Source organism: Labrus bergylta, chromosome 5, assembly GCF_963930695.1.
Source record: "Labrus bergylta chromosome 5, fLabBer1.1, whole genome shotgun sequence".
Classification (NCBI taxonomy): domain Eukaryota; kingdom Metazoa; phylum Chordata; class Actinopteri; order Labriformes; family Labridae; genus Labrus; species Labrus bergylta.
In genome coordinates, this window is record NC_089199.1 from 20,767,363 (window position 1) to 20,789,127 (window position 21,765).

General features: G+C 41.1%; 1 protein-coding gene across 2 annotated transcripts in view; it reads left to right on the forward strand.

Moving 5' to 3' along the window:
• The first annotated feature begins 1,275 nt into the window (after positions 1–1,275).
• phc2b (polyhomeotic homolog 2b (Drosophila)) overlaps positions 1,276–21,765 on the forward strand; it is a 41,834-nt gene continuing 21,344 nt past the window's right edge. The window contains exons 1-7 of one of the 2 annotated variants that reach the window (XM_020630645.3): positions 1,276–1,420; positions 13,361–13,706; positions 15,583–15,741; positions 15,854–15,931; positions 16,812–16,973; positions 18,628–18,762; positions 19,139–19,433. In XM_020630645.3, coding sequence (XP_020486301.2) covers positions 13,419–13,706; positions 15,583–15,741; positions 15,854–15,931; positions 16,812–16,973; positions 18,628–18,762; positions 19,139–19,433 — 1,117 coding nt within the window. In that variant the 5' untranslated portion in view covers positions 1,276–1,420; positions 13,361–13,418. Of the gene's footprint in view, positions 1,421–8,369; positions 8,571–13,360; positions 13,707–15,582; positions 15,742–15,853; positions 15,932–16,811; positions 16,974–18,627; positions 18,763–19,138; positions 19,434–21,765 lie in introns of those variants that run through there. The other variant, XM_065955113.1, reaches the window with a different exon arrangement.

Genomic DNA, 21,765 nt, shown 5'->3' on the forward strand with positions numbered 1-21,765 from the left:
ATACCAAGCCTAAATATTATTGAAGAAAACTTCCCCTAGGTGCTTTAAAGTAAAGGTGAAGATGACCTCAGTCCCAGGACTGACAAGAAATGGGAAGCGCATTTAGGGCTACTAAATAGACAGAAATAACACAATACAGACAAAAAGAGAGTGACATGGGATAAATTGCATCTTTATTAACACAAAATACTCTGATCTGGTACAGTAAGATGTGCTGCCAAAAGAAGTCAGACCTGATTTACAAGATCTTATCTTCACTGAAGACAGACTACACAGATACACAAACACCAAAGTTCAAGACACAACAGACACAAAGATGGAAAAACAGAACAAGATCCAGGACATGTAAGATGACGCTCCATATGGTTTGAGAAACATATTCCATCAATCTAGATTCCATAAAAAGAAAAAAAATGTCTACAGTTTTTCTATTTGCATTAGACCTGGTTTTCATTATCCAGTAGAATTAGAGGAGCTATTTTACCCTGCTGACATTTTGCCTTGTCAAACACATGGTGTGACTAATACTATTAATGATGCTTCATGCCAGAGCTCTTGAAACATTTTTTTATTGGCACACTGTGGGCTGGAGTTGTCGTGTTATTTGTTCCACCTGTATATCCTCTGCCAAAACTATTCAACTTGGACAAGCTTTCGACAAAGCCTTTGTCTATGTGTCCATAGGCTATCCGAAAATAATCTTAATTTTAAATCAGCATAGTTAATAGATTCTACCTTGTAGGTTAACCTGTATTGTCCTGATGCAAAAAGTAGGACAAAGTAGAAAGTTAAAGAAAATACAAGTTCTAGTGCTTTGAAAACAAAACTTTGAAAACAGTAACAAGGGTGCTCTTTGTGGGCGCTGAACCTGACCTTAGACCTTCCACTGGGACTCAAGAAGAAAGGCTGCTTTAACGTGGGCAATACAATTACTGGTCTTTACACGTTTTTTTTTTAAAAAGAACTAAAATCAACATTTGAAAACTTCATCTTAGCTACGGAGCTAACGCAGGAGGGGGGGGGGGCAAGAGCTGAATCCCTTTTGTTACCATGGCGATAAGGACAGCGGTCGCCACTTGACAGGCGCATGGAGCGGGAGGACAGGAAGGGGGCGGCGGCGGTGGCGGTGGCGGCGGCGGCGGCGGCGGTGGTGGTGGGGGCGTGGTTAGCGCGGGTCCTATTGATTGACAGAAGAAGAGGCGGGGACCAGCTATCATACTGGATTCCCATTGGTCGGCATTGCAGTCACGTTGCCAGTTCGGAATGCAAATGAAAAGAGTTGCTTTGGCCCACCCCTGCTCTGCTCTGTCGCTGCTGCTCTGCACTGACGGATACATGAGAGAGAGAGAGAGAGCCCACATCCAGAAATGGAGTAGAATAACAGGGAAAAACCGCAAGAGGAGCAAGGTTTACGTTAACGGTAAGGCGACGTCTTGTGTCCTTCTTGGGCACGCAAGTGTCACGTTTGGTACGAGGGGGGGTTTGTTTGTGTATGTGTGTGTTTGTGTGTGTCGGAACGCGTGAGGTGAGACGGGTCGCACTAGCTAACATCTTTCTCGGGGGCCCCACAACAACAACAACAACAGCAACAACAACAACAACATGTTTTCTTGTTTTGTTGCTTGCTTGCTAACAATGACGTTAGTTTTGATGGCGAAGTTCAGCCTGCAGACACTTAGTCAGCTTGATTAAAATGCAGAAGTACGACCACGAATAACGCCAACCCAAGCAGTGCTAACGTTAGCCAAGTGTTGTAACGGAATTGAGTGCTCGTAAGTTATGAGGGAGAAAATCAGCTATGAATGAAAATCACTTGCATGTGCAACGCGTGATGATTTAGCATCCTTCCTTTTTAGCTTTTTCAGCTTTTGTTTATCAACCTTAAAAAAAAAGAATTGGAAGCTAAAGTTAGCCAGGTGCTCTCTTGGAAGAACTTTGATCCTCAGGTCATGACCTCTGGCACAGTGGAGCAGTCACTTATTTTGACATGTGTGTGGGTTCATCATAGAGGATGCCCCCCCACCCCAATGCTCCACTCCGGCTTAAGCGGTGTTTCTGTAGCCCTCCAGTGACCCGAATATGGTCAAAATGTAAACATAGCAGTGGTTAAACGTCCACCATGCGTGCCTGTATCTAACCCAGTTCATGGTTTATCCACAGGGCATGGTTATGTGTGTTGACTGTCCTCACTTGGTCTGCAGTAACAGTTGTTTTATTTATCATTTTATCAGTCAATTGTTTACTTGTTGTACTCATATAGTCCATTTTAAAAGAAATCAAATGTCACTAAACAATTTTGGGAGTACAAAGCATCAAATTGACATTCTTGATTTGTCCTAGCATCCTTCATTAGTTGCTGATTTGATGTTTCATCTTTTTTTTTTTATAGCGTATATTTTGACTACCCAAGTTCAATTAATAGTAACAGTAAGTTTACCATCCCAAAACGAAAACGCACCTTAATAACACGTACCAAATTCTGCCGACAAAGTTAAACGAATACAGGGAGAATAAATACAAAATCAGGATACATCTTCAGGACTGAGCATGTTTCACTGAAACTATGTCTAAGGCGTTTTCACAGATGCAGTCCTGTAATTTTCCAGACAATTTCAGAAGTGCACGAGGATGAGAACATTAGCCTTTATATCAATGCTTTATGTAGTCAAACAGAAGAGAGAACTCTGGATACATTTGGAGTACGAAAGTTGTCTGTTTGCCTTCACACATGCAGCTCCTATCAGGAGATTTTTTGCAAGTGTGAAAGTACGATCAGTCAGACTGCAGGTACTTGAAAGGAAAAAAAGAACTCATTTACCTATACCGCATACTATCTCTGAAGTGCATTTCCATAAGAACTTCAAAAGTATAAGAACACCCTTTTTGTTTTGACCTAGCTTTGAAATGTAAACTTTGTTTCCATGGCTAGATATTCTAAAAGAGCCAACTAGAGGTGCATTAGTCCAATTTTCTCTTCTCTTGTGCCCTATATTGCACAAAAATAGGCCATCCTGCTTTAACTCACTTCTTATTGACCTCTGGATAAATGTCTTGTGAGTCTATTTAATAGGTATATCAGGTATACAGCCAATTTGGGCAGAGGGCATTCTCCTCTTTTTGTTTACAGGACAATGTTCATTTTAATATTCTTCAGATTAGATCACCTTAGCCTGTTGGGGCTGTAGCTCCTTTGGCTCCTATAATCGTTTCCTGCGATCACCAACTTCTTCTTATTACCTGGACTCTCGAGGGTCAGATCATGGCGGGTTCTTTGCTCATTCCAAGAATACAAATGAAATGAGACTCAGGGAGAAATCTCAAATATGTTCCTCCAGTCTATGACTGGATTAATTACAATTCAATTCAATTCAATTTATTTTGTATAGCGTCAACTCATAACAAGTGTTATCTCAAGACACTTTACAGAAAGCAGGTAAAAGACCTTACTCTTTGTCTGTTAACATTACAAAAAGCAGGTAAAAGACCTTACTTATTGCTATATTACAAAGACCCGGCCTATCCATCATGAGCACTTCAGCAAAGCAGCAAAAGTTACAGTGGTAAGAAAAAACTGACTTATTAAAAGGCAGAAATCTTCAACCGGATCCCCGGCTCATGATGAAACAGCCTTCAGAGGCCTAGACTACGCCGGGGTTGGAAAGGGATAGGGGGATGCTTCCTTCATCCAATTAATAGCATAGCAAGCTCTTATAATGGACTAGAGGGACTCCTTTTAATCCTAGAATCACACAACCTGGGAAAATGAGCAGAACAATTTCTTACACCCCTGTCCTAGCACTTTTAGCACATTTCTAGCACATTTAGTCAAATGAATATGTGATTGCTATTTATTTACGAGTTATGAACATTCTGATATGTTTATTCCACAAGAGAGTGAGAGCCACACATCTTTGTCATGTTATTTTTAAGCCATCATTTACATGAGAGATGCTCCCACATATAGACCCACTTTACATTAACTTGCTTGTTGTAACACATCTATTAGCGATGCATTGTGATCCCTCACAGAGAGGCTTTTTGTGTTCACTTCGCAGAAACGGATGGACTGATCTTTTTTTTGTCTTTCGTAAAAGCAGCATTCCTGGTCATGTTTTCTTTGGCAGGATACGCAGCAGCCTCTGCTGTTTTGACACATGCATTGCTGAAAATGTCACTTTTACCTTTCACTTGCCCTCACAGCAGGAGACTATCCCCGTAGTATGGATGGGGGGGGGGTCCTGCAGGAGGAAAGACATGACTCAAAATTCACGCTGAGAAAGTGAAAGGGGATGATAACATTTTATGGTGCGCTAATAAAAAAATAAAAAAAAACTGCTGTGAGAATTGACTGGAGCAGAATTGCCCTTTGTTGCATCAAAAGCTTGTTGTCACCCGTCGACAATCAGCGTGACACAGAGGAGCTCTTCAAAGATCCACCTGCTAAAAACGCAGCACAACAAAGATGTTTTGAAATGTTTAGCTTGATCAAATGTCCCGGGGTGAAATAATCGGAGTCAGTGTTTATCCCATCAAGTCATTGCAGACACCTGGAATACGTGGTGTTTATATAAAAAAAAAAACAGGTAACACAGTAGAGATTTAAGTCTTATTCAAACAGCACATGTAAAAAAATTCCATTGGTGGAAACGAGAGTGAGTCAGCGATGTGTTTCACTAGAATAGAAAACATCAACTAAAAAGACCATTTATTTTTTGAATCATGTTTTCAAAGGATGTGGTTTAATTGAGATACACATATGACTGAAATGCTAACATGTCCTTTTGGCTCATTTAATGCTTGTCTATATTACTGTAAATATATTTATTAGTTTTTCAGTTCCTCAGTTTTTCCTTCTCCATACATATAGAGATATTCTTAAGAATTACATCTATGTAGATAGCTGAAATAATTTCCCCTCCTTCTTGGAAACAGTACGTCTCTTTTGACCCAGAAGCCTCTCTGTTGTCCTTGAACGAACTCTAGATGTCTGGCTGGTCCTCTGCTGGCTCTGATAGAAAATGAAAAAGCTTGTTTCCAGCAGAGCCCTACATTTTTCTGTGCTGCTGCTGCTCATCTGGGCTCATACCTGACCTATTTTTTCCCCATCTTGGTGTGATTGACGCCTGAGAGTGATTCCTCAGAGACAGATTTGATTGAAAGTCTGGTTTGAAGCCGGTTTCTAATCTGTTAGCTTTGCAAGAATTGTTGAACTATGGTATTTATAGATCGGAGGGGGATTCTTTGGTTTGCCCGTCAGTTAGCTGCCTGCTTTCAGTTTCTCTCTCTTTCTTCTTTCCTGTCTGCTTCCCTGTTTGTTTTTTTTGTTTTTTTAGAGTTATTACAGTCTGAGTGATTTTTAGCATCACATGGAACAAGCTACACTTTCAAGGCTATAGGGGCCTTGCTAAATGTGGACAAACAAAAGACGGCCACAGCCTGCAGGGCAGGATCAAGTGAAAGTGTTTTGTGTCTTCACAGCATGAGCCTATGTGCACTGGAATGGTACACACGCTCAGCACACTTAACCTGGAAAGCAGCCAGAGTGTCTTTGTGCTGGTCTACTCAGCTGTGGGAGGCAGAGTCCGTCTGAGTCAGATGTCTCAATTACAGCTACTCGACCAATCTCTCCTCTGGATCAGAGAGTATCTCTGTCTTACACACGCTAACAAAGGCAGTGGTCTGCTTGCTCTGTTTGGACAAGACTCATCAACCATTATCGTCCTCAAGGGATGACCTCTGCATCGTAGAGGAAGTGCTGCTTTGTAGAGCAAACGATGTTGGGGCTGACTTTCACAGTCAGGGTTCACAGGGCAGGCCTCATGCTCTATAATGAATTAACCAGCGTACGGGTGACATGCCCTGCTGTCTGTTAAGATTTTGATAGTTTGACAACTTTTCCTCACTTGTCGGTGCGTCTAAGGATTATTTAAATGGATTAATCCAGCAAGTATTCATGTTTAAAGTGATAGGAGGAGTGCCCTCAAGAGTATAGCTTCAACACTATGGAACAGGTCAGTCAAAAGAGAGAAGATTAGTTAGTTTTGATATCATATCAGTCATTTTTTCCAAGTTAAAACTTCAAACATTTACTAGTCTCAGCTTCTTAAATGTGAAAATGTGTTGCTCTTCTTTGTGCATTTTGTTTAAGAATCTATAGGTTTTAAGCAACTATTTGAAAAGAGGCAACAAATGTTTAAATGAGTAAATAGTTGCCCTATTAATTTTTTTTATAATAATGTATTACCCGCCTTGTTTTGCATGAAAAAAAATTATACAACAGCAGCACCCTCACCCTTTTGAGGCAAGTGCCACTGAGTGTGAATTAAAATGATTGAATATATTGTTTGGCACCCTTAGGGCATGGCTGGTTTTCCATTTTGCATGCATATAGATTGTTGCACTATGGTGTTTATGCACATTGCAGTAATAGCAGTCTCCTTTAAGTACTTGCCAATAAAAAGACAGGATGGCAGATCTGCCACTTACTAGAAGAAAAAAACGACAACAACCAGCTTGAACGCTCAATTGTGTCCATAAAATGTAAAGAGTCTGGGAGGCAGATGTTACGTCTCTCCTGTGTGAATGTAAAAATGAAGCAATCAACCAACAATTGAAACCAGACTGACAAACGACGCTAATTAACCCATTCAGCCCCACAAAGGCAAAAAGGATTTCCTGTTCAATATGAATGTGAGGTTTAATGTATGACCTGGCGTTATTTTTGAAACATTTGTCCTTGTGTCACTAAACACCTTTTTGCTTTATCTGGAATATTTTGTTGATTTGTCAAGCATATTTTTATTTTCTATAATAGGTTATAGGAATCTCAAAGAAAGCCTTGCGCAGTGCAAAGATCGTTCATGTTTGTAATGCTCCGGAAAGAGCTTCTCTGGTGTCAGTGTTCTTTAAATTGCTAATGAGCTTGAACGCCCTTTGTACAGTAGGCGGAGTCTGTTTGTTTTTGCTGGACCACCCCTTACATCTCACTTCACTGGGTCCGCTCCCTATTCATTCTTAGAAATCACAGCAGTATGGAGGTCCCTCGCTTTAAGATTCAAGAGTCCATCATTAAGCAGCTCATTTCAAACGGAGCCAACCCATTCCCTTTTCCTTCCCAATTGTTTTGACCCCCATCTGCTGCTCACAGCTCTGTTAGCCAAATACGAGCCTCTGCGTTCCTGGCTGCTCCGCCAGCTAATCTATATGCTAATGAGTAGATAATAATCAATGAGGTTCACGCATGGTTGGCCCCAATCAATACAACATTGCAGCACCAAATGATTCAAATGGCTACATTTCATATATCCAGACAGTTGGGTGGCGTGTTAATGTGGTGGGGCAGACCATAAGTATGCCATTATCCTCTGGTTTAATCTGACCTATTCCACATAAATGAATTCAGCTGTCATTAAAGAGGGGTTTGAATCCAACTATCTCATTTCACTTTTATGAAGGAATCACAATTTTCTACTTCTATTGTTTTGCATTTAATTTCCATAACTGTTATGAATAGCTGGTTAAATGCTTTTCTTACTGTGACCTGGCAAGCCTTCTTAGATTGTGATTTGTTGAGTTAGGGATTTAATGGAGCAGTTTTAGCAAGAATAGGTAAAATTATGCCACAGATTTAGTCGTACACAAACTCACATAAAAAGGCAATTACTGGGTAATGGGCATCTTCAAACACACATAAATTGTCTTTAATTTATTTGAATTTTCTACCCTCAATGTCAGTATTTTTTTCATTTTTTTCCCCATCAAATTGATGGTGATTACCACCCTGCTAGTAAGATAATGGGTTTGATGTTCAGCCTGGACATCATAAATCCCTGCTCCTGTCCTTTGCTCCATGATATGATACAAAATTGTCCCACTCAGAGGTGCAGGATCCTGGTGGAAATGACGCTTCTTATTAATGGTTGGATGGTGGCAACCTGCAGTCAGGGCAATTTTAAAGCACTTAATCGGAAATAGAGCCTTCAGCTTTCAGCTGTCCAGACCTTCACTATGCAAAAAAAAGAGCATGCTATCTATGAGCTATAATTTTAATGGTATACATCACCTTGGATTTTACTCTTTAAAAAAGCCAACCTTATGTTGGAGGGTCCATGCATCCTTAAAAAATTCAGTATTCAGGCAGCAGCAGAGGGGGGAGGGGAGGCACGGAGTAAAATCATTACCATCATCTTCATTAGAGAGGATCCTGTTGTCCAATCAGCATGCTACTCGGCATGGGGATTCCATAGGCACCCCGTTGGCTGTCGCTAGGATACCACATAATCAGGAGGCAGGCTGCGGCCTGGTTGGTGGAGTGGGGTGTTGATGCTGGGACGACGAGCTCGCTGTGAGTTGGGGGTAGACAAGAGGGGCTGAGGGGGTTTTGGATACGGCACAGGAACACGCTCGCACACGCTCAGTCATTCACTCACCCAGCTTGTAGCCAGCCAGTCAGTCAGTCAGTCAGTCAGTCAGCCAGGCAGACAAAGAAGAGCAGCATCCTGCAGGAGGACCGCACGCTCCCGGGGGATGGGGCATCATACCCCTGCATCGCGTTTGGGGGTCAGGAGGAGGTAGGAGCATCAGGGTTAGGGGGGCTTTGTCTCAGCAGCAGAGTTCCCCTTACATGCACACATACACACACAGAAACATACACACACAAAATCATACTAGCAAACATGCTTTTCTCTTTGTATCTCATGGCTATTAAAGCCATTATCACACATTAATTGATTTGTGGTGGTTTTATGTGGGTCATCAGACTTTTCCTGTAGACTGGTGGCTGGTCACTGATGGACGCTCCTGCACTTCCTCACTGTGATCTAAGCTCTGTAGAGACAGCCAGTCTGCCTGACAGCCTCTTAACAGCTTTCATCTTCTTGCAGGCTATGCAAATCTCACAGACACTTTTTGCGGTCTTGTAATGCCAGCATGAGAGGATCAATATGTTCTCTTGTGATGGGCGCAAAGTGCTGAATTTGTGTTGTTATGGTGTTGACCGGCTCTTTGCAATGTATTGCAGGCTGCTTGAGCTGCTTTGATGTGCTCTCAGACACACTGGCTTCACCACTTATCATGAGCACGAGGGTTTGTCCGAAAAAAGGACTGAAAGCTTGATTGTCGTGGAAGTGGAAGAGGGGTTAAGAAGGATTGGAGTGGGGGGTGCTTTCCATCGCACCCTTTCACTGATGGATGGCTGACTCCTCTCAGCAAGACAGGGACTGAAGGCATCATTACCAGAGGGGATTCCCTCCCCTCTCCTCACATGAGGAGGCAATAGGAAGCAGACTGTGGGATGTAGGCTAATGACTGCATACGGGGCAGGCCGGCTTTGGCAGCAGCGATGCTTTGTTTACAACCAGGAGGCATTTCTGCCTGACTTGGTTTCAGCTATAGGGCCATATGAAATCCATTTTGAAATTAGTTTGATTCTGTCATATTGTCCTCAATTATGTGTTTTCCAGTTTGGTCTTACTAAAAGTTTTTTTTGTTCAAGTCTATTTTAATCATGTCTAATATTTGGAGTTACAATGTTAAAATGTATTCAGGCAAAATCTACAATATTACCAGTTTAATGCCATTTTTATCATCACATATTGCCATCCCCCTAAGTGTCTTTCCTACTATGTATTCACAGGGCCCTAGACTCAGCCTTTCTAAATAGAAATATGGCTATATATTTACTAAGTTTATGTTTTCTAACTATGCTGAAAGTCTGTTAGTTGCATCTTCATTATGGTGTTTGGCTTTGGATCAGTGTTCATGTTTTATTAAAAATCAGCTGGGCAGTTAATTAATTGAGCATTTAGTGATCTGAGCATTCGCAGTAAACACATCGCAAACGTCTGAATTCATATCAATAAATCAAAAAACAACTCTAATGTAGCCAAGCAATGCTTTCTCACTTTGCACGTGTGTACATTTGACCTGTGTATAACGACTATGCTGTCGAACCGCTTTGCTGTAGTCAGATGAAGCTAAAGCTAACTATCAGTTACTCTTGTGTATGATTGCATTGATATGAAGGCAAATATTCTCATTATAGCATCATATAGCGGACTCTGTTACTTTGTCGTCTACTTCTGCATCTTTTATTTACGTCTGACCCCCCCCCCCCCCCGTCTGACAGCTGTGAGGTGCATATGTGAACAGCCAGGTCAGGAGAATATCCAGAGCAGTCCTCCTGAAACTATCTAGATATTTTTGGGAGTGTATGTGAAAATGGCTTTAGATTAATTAGAGCCAATTAATTAGTGAAGGGAAAGAAAAGGGTTTTGGGGTTATTAAGTATTACAGAGGGATGTGTTGCAAACCCAGGTGTTCTGTAAAACATGAAGAACAGCAGACAGACAAACTGAGTTAAAGCTAATGCACAAATCATTTTTGTTTATGGTCAGTCATATCATTATCAGAATAGTGCACAATGTTATCACGCATTGACTATTTTTCTCTTATCAGGCAGGCCTTCTTGTGATGTTTTTAAAAAAAATTGAAATTATTAAAATATTATAGCCAAATTCAACATTATTATAAATCCTCATTTTAGCAAGCCAAACTCGCACTTCAAACTCCTTGTTGTATGACAGATTTATTTACTCGCCTATGAAAGGCCATTAAGGGCGGTTCTGCTTGAGTCTTTTGAAGACATATGGTTCAGTAAGATTGCAGTTTGTTTTCACGTCTTCTTTGTAACAGTATGCTATCGAGCTTTGCTTTAACCGCTAATCCGTTCAAAAGAATAATGAAGCGGAGGAGGGGGAGGAGGAGGAAATAGCTTAAGAATTGCGGTGTAGCGTCAGAGTTGCTCCTTATTTAATTACTTCCATCACACCCTCTTACCCTCCATCCCATTTAAAAACCCTCAACCTGCTCACTCAACCTTCACCCCCCACTCCCACTCTGGTCCCCTTCAACCTCCCCCTCTTATAACTTAATGCTCACACCTCTAACCTCTAGGCTAGAAATTCCATCCTCCCCGTTTTGGCCTCTCCTTTCAGCTCTGTTACATCAGCTGTCATGCTGTTTGAAGCCCCCCCCCCCACACACACACACACACACACAGTCACACACACACAGTCACACACACTAATCCCTCCCCCACCCCCACCCGATAGCCTCTCAAGTTCTTGATTAGTGTCTAGCTCTATTTCCTGTTCTACCAGAGCACCACTTCCTCTAAAACTTTTTGCTAATATTGCTGAATCAAAGCGTTGTCTTCTTCTTTTTCTCTCCACACATTCAAAGATCTCTTTTGCCCCCCTTCCTCTTTGCATCTCATCACCTGTCATGCCAGATTCCTCCTGTTTGTCATCTTTCTGGAGAGTGTGAATGGATAGCAGCAGCACCAAGTGATGAACCTTTTAAACAAGCTCTTAGGGAATAAGCCTGAATCATTCATTTGTGCTTTTACCTTTATATGTTATTACTTACAAGAAAAATCTAATTCCGATGATTGAGATACTGTTGATCATATAAACACGTTATCTAAATGTTTGCACTGAAAGATTTTATTAAGGGGATAGAGACTCCAAAAGGCTTTATTCAATAGACATAACTTCTACTCAAGTCAAAGAGTTGTGGTGTTTGTAATCTTTGTATCAACATCTGTACATGTGTAAGGAAGTTAAAGTCACATTTAGATCCGCCTTCCTAAATACTGTAGAACTAAATGGGTGTGTTTTTGTTTCTGTGAAACATTCGATGTGGTAGGAGAGAATACAAATGTCAACCAGCCAATGTGCCTCTTTATTATAAATTCAATAAGCTTAATACGCTTCCTAAATAGCTTCAGTTTCTTTGTGAAATCTTAGAGCTGAGTAGAGAGTTTATTTCAATCGGCTCCTAGATTTAGAATATTTCTCTTATGAATCTGTGCATGAAAATAAGCAGACTTCCAAAGAGTCTTTCATTTCCCAGCTGACGCTCATATCCTGGAGCGGATTTGTGTAAAGCAGAACTTGAGCTTTAGGATAAATGTACAGCAATGAGTCCAATTGCATCGTACGGCAGATAGAGCTTTAGTATTAGCGTAGGTGGGATTTCAGCAAAGAGATGAGTCAGACTTAAAATAAGGTATTTCTCAAGGTTTGTCGATCACATTAATTACCTGAAATGTAGTGATCAGAAAGTAGTTAAAATGAAAGCAACAGGGTCTCATTAATCAATGTAAAGAACACTCTCATCTTTTAAATATTTTTTAAAGGTTTATTTTGCCCTTCTGTGCCTTTATGTAGAGTTGGACAGAGTCAGAAACCGGACAAGGGAGAGAGTGGGGAACGACATGTGGGAAAGGATCCACAGGTCGGACACAAACCCGGGCTACAGCCTCTGTTCATTGGGCGTGTGAACCAGCCACTAGGCTACCGGCTCCCCCTTAATAGATATTTTTTGAAATATTTTATATTCCAAACATTTCAACAAGGACAATAAGTGTGGCATAATGAATAGTGAGCAGGAAGTTGTTGTAGCCCAACGGGGTTAGACAGAAGAGTAAGACAGATGAAGACGAGATCTTCAACCAGTCTTTTGGTCAAGCTTTGAATTTGAATTTACCATGACCTGGATGACTGTGAACCTTCACAGACCAGGGTAAGACAGGTTCGCTGTGGAGTTTTGTCTCACCCTGAAGGGGTTCCTCCGCAAGAACAACCTTCTCACTCTACATTATCCCCTTTTTACATGGCTACTTACGGTACTTACCAAGGAAATCAATCATTTGAAACTAGATATTGATTTGGAATCTTTTTTATCGATTTAAAAAACGATTGACTTCTCCACTCAACAAATGGTCCGTTGGAATCTCCTGTTAGAGCTGAGTCTTTAGAAGCGGTTAACTGTATCTGGCTGTTATTACTCACATTAAATGAACATTTCCACCGATGGTGAAGTGAGACCCTTTTGAGTGTGAGACAGGGTGAATGAATCAGCACAGCGCCTGAATGACTTTTTCTGCCTCGTCGCTGTCAGTCTGTTGACATTTCCCGGTCCTTTCACCAATCTTCAAAAAACCCTTCCTTATCTCATACCGTGTAACGTTCCTTGTTTACTTTAATGTGCCATCTCTAGCTTTGTAGATTTCCGTGTCATAGCCTGCTATTTATGCATCTTTTAGCATCTTTTCTCCGTTACTATCATCTCCTGTCTCTTTTCTCTCGACCGGTTGTAAACTGTAAACTGTTGATAGGTAAACCTTGTATGAAAGCAGCATTTCTTCTTCTGTTATTCTGGATTTAGGAGGAACTGCATAAAGAATGATGAATAGCTGAAGGCAGTATAAAGAATGTGATTGTGGTTTGCGTATTTTTCCAGGTTATGTAAGCTTGGAGCATTTTTCTCACGTGCTCTTCCTCTGTCCCCTCTTCAGGCACAGGAGGGCCATTCAGAAGAGCCGGGGGTCAAAGGTGAGAAGAGCAGAGGGCACCATGGAGAGTGAGCCAGGGGCCCCTGCAGGAGGGACCTCCAACACCACCACAACCACCTCCACCTCCACCTCCACCTCCTCCAGCGCCTCAGCCACAAGCAGTAGTACTACCTCTAACACTACTTCTACAGCTGCTACTACTACTACCACTGGTCCTGGCAGTAATACCAGTAGTGGCAGTATTAGTTGTAACACTGGCAGTAGTTCCAGTAGTACTACTACAGCAGGCAGACAGGCGGTGCCTCAGATATCTGTTTACAGTGGGATACCTGACCGACAAACAGTGCAGGTGAGCTCCTTGTTGTTATGAGATTGTTGACTTAAATTGGGGAATTTTATGAGACACAAACTAGGACCTTTGTGCCAATCAGGCATCTGATGTGCTCCTGAAATGAAATCTGATGATTATTTTCTTATTAGAATTAAATCAATTTAGAAATGAGATAAACCTAAATAAAAAGTTATTTCTTAAGAAGGGTCCAAATTGAAGGCAGGAATGTTTCTGTGCTTAGTGCTCTTGACCCTTTGACCCCAGTGTTAAGCCTTCCCCTCACCCTGAATGAGGTCCATGAATTTAAGTGCTGATGCTTTGACAGCAGCGGAGTTTTTGTTACATTCAGCCGTCTTTCTGTGCTCTCATTCTTCTGACAGTTAAAAGGCGAACACTATTATCACTGTGAAGCCCTCTGAGCTGAAAGAGGTGCTGGTCAGTGAGAGTTGAATGCCTTTTGTGAAGAGCATCTCTGCTAAGTCGCCCTCAGTCCAAAAGGAGTGGGTGTGGATATTTCTGTGACACTTTGGACGACAGGTCAATATCCTCTGTGGTTATTTTGCAACTGGAGGTGAAGGGTGGGGAGAGTCATGTCTAACGGCTCAGCTCCAGAGGATCAGTTCTGTCATATTTAGTTTGAGGAGACTTTTCCTGCAGAGAATGATTTTGGGGACTTTATGTCAGTTTGCAGTGATAACCAGTTATGGACATTTTGTATGCTTTCACTCCTAAGCTAGCACACTTTGTATTTCTTGAAGAAATTCAATTTCTTTCCACAACTCTTATCATTTTATAACTTGGCTAGTATAAAAAGGCTGTCCCAAAAGCAAGCGATGCGAGCTAGCGTCATCGACAAAATCAGCTTAGTTACATTGTTTCCTGTTGGAGCGTTCTAACTGGTCGCGAGTGAAGCAGCGCCATTTTTACTGCGATGCCCCGTTTCTAGTTTCCTTCTTTGTCACTCACGTAGGCAGACGAGGACTGAGTCGACTCTAAACGGCACTGACATTCGCTTTTCTCATTAAACAGAGCTCGTTAGCTTCTTTTTTATAAAAGTGGAGATAGTGGTGCATTAATAATATCCACATCCGCGATTGAAATGTTGTGCTTTGACTGTCAACACCAGAAAATAAACTTTTTATCGGCTCACTTCGAGCTGTTTATTGAAGAGCCTCTGAGTGTAGTGCTCTGAGTCAGCAGCTCATCAATACAAAGCCCCACTCATCAGTTTGTCCACCTTCAGTACAAAAGCACTAGATGTCGTACTTTTTTGCAAGGAGAAAACTGAAACTCACCGAGCAGAGAATTCAATAACTGATTAAGTGTGGACAGTGATGCTTGCACATACTCGCGTGCTGTTAGGACACGGTGTAAGAGTCCAGTATGAACTTATCACAGTCCTGAACTGATTCATTTGAAAGTAAATGTAGAGGCAGCTAAAGTCGGTGCTACTGGTTTCATTCACAAGTTGATGTGCAAAAAAAGTATATATTTATTATGTAGTGTTGTTTGCCTCCTCTGTGCTAAGGTGTGGATTAATGTTTGGACCCAGAATCAGAGGAGGGATCTCACATGAATGAATTAACAGAAAAGATTTAATCCACAACTTTGTAATATCAATGACTACTTTCAATTACATCTGTCAATGGAAGCACAGAACTGAGATGTCTGTGAATCTGGAGTGAAATAAAAGATAAAAGACAAGATAAAAGCACTTCTTTTTTTTTTTAAACGTATAGATATTTAATGAACGGTAACGAGATAACTCTTAGTTGCATCAGTGCAGCAGTATAATCTCTTTCATCTCTGTTTTCTTATTTGCGCTTTTTTTTCAACATTTCTTGTGCATGCTATGCTTCATTACTCAAGCAGCTCTGTCTGTGTGTGTATGCAGGTGTTCCAGCAGGCGTTACACAGGCAGCCGAACACAGCAGCACGGTACCTGCAGCAGATGTACGCTGCTCAGCAGCAGCATCTGATGTTACAAACAGCAGCCCTCCAGCAGCACAACCTCAGCACTGCTCAGCTCCAGAGCCTGGCCGCGGTACAGCAGGTCAGCAAACAGTCCTCACATGAAAGACTCACTCTCACAGGGTAAAGATAATGCTGATAAGTGCAAGCAAGTTCCAGGAAATGTTCAATTCCTCTCTTTCACCTTTTGATAGGCCAGTATCGCAGCTGGCAGGCAAAGCTCTTCACAGAATGGCAATTCATCCCAGCAAACAGGATCAACTCAGGCTACGGTAAGTGTACATTTGAGTATTTAGTTTTCTTCTAAGTCCCTCTTAAGTTTAAGTTTCCTTTATTTATTACATTATAACTGATCTGAGGTTATTTTAAAACCAAGATCGCCTTGTGCTAATCTCTATTTACAGATACAGGGGTCTGTATTGTCAGCATGGGGCGGTGCTTTGGGTTCAGTTTGTTGTACAGTTAGTCTGAGCTCTATTGACCAATCACGGATCAGTAGACTTTGATGTAACGTTATCAATGCTAATGACTTACCAGCGCCAATCAGCTGTTATCTAACGATGATTTCTTGATCTCTATAAACTGATATCTGGATTAAAGTGCCGCTAACATTATAGATCAAACATTTTAGCACGAGCGACAAATCTGCTTGACGCTGTGTCACGATAGACAATCAGCGTTTAGATTTCCCAACTCCCTGAAAAACGCATCAGTTGTGTTTGAAACAACCTCCATTTATCAAACATTTCTCTCTTTTCCTTTTGAGGACAGACCTGACAAAGCTATAATGGTTTGTTTACTTTTTAGAAATCTGCCTCATAATGGTGTTATTTGGGCAAAGTTAGTTCTGCCTTCACCAGAACAACGCCGAGATTAACATCCTTTCCAGAGGCATCTATCGTCTATCAGGCGTGAATCGACGATGATTTCTGATGGGTTCAGAGATTGGCTTTCGGGGAAACTGAGCGCAGCCAGCTGCTCTTGGCTGCTTTTATTTTGTTTTCTGAACTTGAAATGAGTCACGGTGACATTCTGCTGGAGTAAACAATTAATATTAATTTCTGTATCTTGTGTGTTGGGCATGTAACTGTTAACAGAGTATAGTTGTAATAATTAGCCTACCTAACCAACCTGTTTATGTTCTTCCCACAGATCAACCTGACCACCTCCCCAGCTGCAGCTCAGCTGATCAGCCGAGCTCAGAGCATTAGTTCTACCCCGACCAGTATCTCCCAGCAGGCTGTTCTGCTGGGCAGCCCGTCCAGCTCCACTCTCACAGCCAGCCAGGCACAGATGTACCTGCGCGCACAGATGGTGAGACTGCACACACAGAACATGGCCACTGGCACATTGACATGAGTGTGAATATTTACATAGACACACACACACACATCAACACACACACACACACACACACACACACACACACACACACACACACACACACACACACACACACATCAACACACACACTTACTGCTTGAATAACTAGGTACACAATGTCTTCTTTTTCCTGGACACTAATTGTATGTTTTCAGATTAGTGAACATGTTATGCGCACATGCTCACTCCCTCACAGGAAGTGGGGGTCTTTATTTTAATCTTGCCAACAGGGGAGTTTGTCAGGATGACTCGTCCAATCCCAGAAGGCTTATTAAAACACAGAGGGGGAAATGTCTTGTGTGTAGATTGCGTGTGGATAGAGAACATTTTCTAGAGGTCAGGAGTTTCTCTCAGCTGTAGCTTCAGGTCCAGTTTTTTTTTTTTAAACAGATCTGCTTGAGGATATATATACCATCTTTACTGGGCTATTCTTGTGAAGCTACTTGTGGCTAACTTGTCATTTTCATTTTCCATCAGTTGTACAGCTGGCACACAGACTGCTCCTGCCACTTCATTATGACCAAGTGCAAAGTATTTTCAGATGTGTGAAATTCTTCTGGCAGACGGAAACATGTTTGTCAGTTATGATTGCTTTGGGTTTTAGTACTCATGTAGTCTCCAGGCAATAAATCAGCTCATATGATTTGTATTAAAGCTTACACATATATTCTTTTACATGCCTTTTATTTCAAGACATTTAATTAGATATGCACAGCAGTGTTTAACACAAAATGTTGCATCCATACGACCGTTCAAACAAATCATTTTACAGATGGAAATAAAAAGATGAATGTTGTCATAGCACAAGGATCACAAAGGATCAAAATCATTTCATATTCCGTCCTGATCCAATTGCCTCACAATATGATAAACACAGAGGGTCTTCACATCATATTAGAACAGAATGGACTTAAAAACATGGATAAGGTGCCATGTTAATGGTAAGAGGGAAAGTAAATCACAGTTAATTAAGTGAAAATTAGATGAATTAATTCAGATGAAAATAAACACATTACCTAACATGCAAAGTTAATAATCACAGAGTTAAAATTAGGATAAGAACATAGATGAAATTATGATGAATGAAAGGTATTACATACGGAGATTTAACTTGTATAAACTGATGAGTGATTTTAATCAGAAAAGCAGAGTGCCATATGAAAGTAAAATACTTCTTTTAATTATTATTTTTTGCCTTTTATTAAGTCAGGACAGCTGACGTTGGACAGGACATGTGGTATGAGATAGTGGGGATGTGATACACCAAACTGCCTCAGGATTATTAATCGTTGGGGACTTTTTCCTCTTTTCATGGAGCTCCTGCTCTACCAACTGAGCTTAACCAGCTTCCGACGAATGAACTCAATTTAAAAATAATCGTAGCATTACAAAGAAAAGTTAAAAAAGAAGGGAGGCAAAAGTGAAGCCGAGTTTTTAACTTTCTGTTTTACCATTACTTCTCCTATTTTATTGGTGATTAAATAAGAATACAAACCCAGAAGCCTTTCTGACTGAAACAGTTCCCCGTTTGTTAATTATGTGTGCGTGTGTGTGTGTGTGTGTGCGTGTGTGGGGCTCTTTCCAGGCTCAGCAGAGTAACCTGGTGCAGGTGGCCCGGAGCCTTGGTCGGGCTGTTCCTCTGTCCCCACAGCTCATCTTCACTCCAACAGCCACAGTGACTGCTGTCCAATCAGAGAGCTCCACACAGGCCTCCTCACAGGTGAGGTCACTATTTTCGTTATGTAAAGTAAAGGGGCCTGTTATGCTTTTCCTTATTTTCTTTCCTAAAGATAACTTATGTTGAAGTTGTCCCTGTAACTAAAGTGCACGGCTTCAGGTCGCTCTCATACTAGATTTTATTCATGCACTTATTATGCGTACCTTTAACTTAATTTTACTGTAAAAATTCTGCTACTAGACAGTTAAGAGTTGGGGTCTAATGGATTTTTTGAAATGGCATTTAATGATGCAAAACAATATAAACAGTATAATCTTGAGATGCGTCATTGATTTGCAATTAAATCGTTGGCTAAGGAAGAGAAGTTATTTTGTATCGAAAATTTCCAATCATTATCTTTTTATTCTTATTTTTAAAGAATCAGGTCCAGAATCTGGCCATCCGTGGCCAGCAGGGGGCGACCACAGCCTCCTCTCAGACTCACACCCTGCAGGCTCTGAGCCTGAAGCAGAGCCCTGTGCCCATCCAGCCTGCCTCAATGGTCAAGAATCCCAGCCAAGGCACGCATGCCTCTGCAGGAGGGAAGACCAGCTCCTCAGACGGTTCATCTGAAGGAGGGAAGAAGGGGGACAGTTCGGCAGTCACAGAAGTCCGAGCTATTAACATGAGCCGCAATGTCACAGCTGTCAGTGCTCAGTCCCTGATCGCTCCAGGTCAGTAAAGTCCGGCATCCAACAGTCTGAAAAGTTGTTCTTTTGACTAAAAACAACAGAGATTAGAAATATGGGTATATAGTTTAATCACTCTTCACCAATTTATACTGAAATATAGCTATTTAGCTATATTTAAAAAAAATCCTTTTCACATCTTACCTCCCTGCTAGCCTGTGCATTCTCTGAAAATCTGCACAGCTCAGCTTTAAATGTATCACTGGATGCAGCTCTAACAAGTATCCAACCTGAATACTCTCAGCCGCTCACAGGCAATGTCTGCAGTGCCAAGTTTTGATAAGTTTCACAGCTTATCACACTTACACAGCTAAAGTGAGCTTAGAAGTCTTGTTTGGACCCTGATCATTTTACACATTAAACTGTAATCAAAGGATTGCCTAAAAACTTAACTTAGATGAAATATATTTAATCTGTGCACCCCTTTAAAGCTTAACTAAACTCCAGAGTTTCAGAAAGTGCATCTACCCTGAAATTTAAAAAAAAAAATGCCATTGGAACATCGACATATAAATGTGGATGAGGCTCAGGGGAGGGGGGTAAGACACGCCCACTCACACCTTCAGACGGTTACCATCAGCAGCAACATCATACAGTCCGTGCCACATACAAACATGCACACACACATGCATTAACTATTAGCAAGATTAGCTAGGTTATTTAGCCAATAGCTAGCTGAGGTAATTTTTACCGGGTTTGGTGGCGATAACCTTATACCACATTCAGATTCAGATTCTTTATTTTACCACAAGGGGAAATTTGCGTTGCAGCAGGAGCACACAGAATACAAGAAACACAATGACAACATCACTGTAAAACATCAATGAAAACGAATAGAGAAAAAGGTAAAAAAATCTCCATTCTGGCAGACAATGTTGAAAAACAATATTGCGATAATAAGGGGTTTGAATCAGACACACATCAAACCCAGTTACAGACTTAAAACAGACAAAAACGTCGACGGACACGACACACGAGCTGCTGGTTGCCACAAGAGCAGCGCCCGTACATCCCCCAGAAGAGAGGACATGCGTCACAAAACACCAGATCTGCCAATAGAAAAATTTAACTGCAGTAACGAGTTTCAACCAATAGAGGGCAGTCGCTCTGCATATTTCTAACCCAATATGTTGAAGATCAATTCTTTCTACTTAAATGTCGAGATTTGGAACCGGATTGATAAAAAAAACAAAAAACAACACCGTATATCCACATGCAGAGGTTTTCAGCTGGAAATTAAGAAGTCTGTGGGTTAAAGTTACTCTTTAAGTATTGTATAGCCATTGTTTTTGCTTTTGTATGCTGGCAGGGTTGATTGATACTTTGCCTGAAAAATTAAAGAAATTATTTATCTACTGTCAAATACTTGTAAATAATCATTTGTTTGATGGACTTGTGTATTTTAAAACTTAGTGTTAACTTTTATGACTTTGGCAAACCCCAGTATTCCCTGTAGCTCTACCAGAATGTCAAACCGTTCACTTATCCTGTACATTACCATGAGATCTCCTCAGTCGACTGGTTAAACTAGAGCAGTCATTAATGGTTCTCTCTAATCACTTTCATTAGTCCTTGACTATTTTTAACCGTACTTCATCAACCAGCATGGTGATGATGGAAATCATTTTACCTATTAATCATCACCAGCATGGCAGCATTGACTCTGTTATCATGTTAATGTTATCATTTAGCTGTAAACACTGCTGTAGGTTAGTTTAGCTTTAGCTTTGCACATCTGTAATCATGACTGTAGTTTCTTGGTCTGGTCTACATCTAACAATCCACAGTGGTCACACTGTAAATGACATGTAACTTTTATGAACACTGACACCTCTTTGGTCCAAGTTTATTTTCATTTTTGCGAGTAGATAGATTCTACTTCCAGATTGCCTGCTTGCTTATTTCTTTGTGAAAGATGTCCATTGTAATCCTTGAAGTAGACTGAGGGCTTCAGGCAACTGTCACATGTACAACAGAAATGTGATCTTCTGTTTATAGTAAGATAAGATGAGAAAGGCTTTTTACATGTCACCCTCCTAATAGCTTTGTGTGAGTGTGGCATGTCGGGGCCTGAATCAAATACCCATTGAGTCAGTTACGGGGTGAAATCAGCCGTATTACAGACGGCGTGTTGAGCTGTGTCTGGAACACTCGAGCCGCTTTGTGAATTAGAGGCTGTGAAAGGCACACTGCCACGCAAGAGTCCTTCTAAACCACTTATTGTGTAATTGAAAGTCAGCAGCTGTTTCTTTTCCTTTTTTTTTTAGTGTGTGAAGAGTTGTGTAGATGCCAGCAGTACAGGCTGATTAGATCAAAT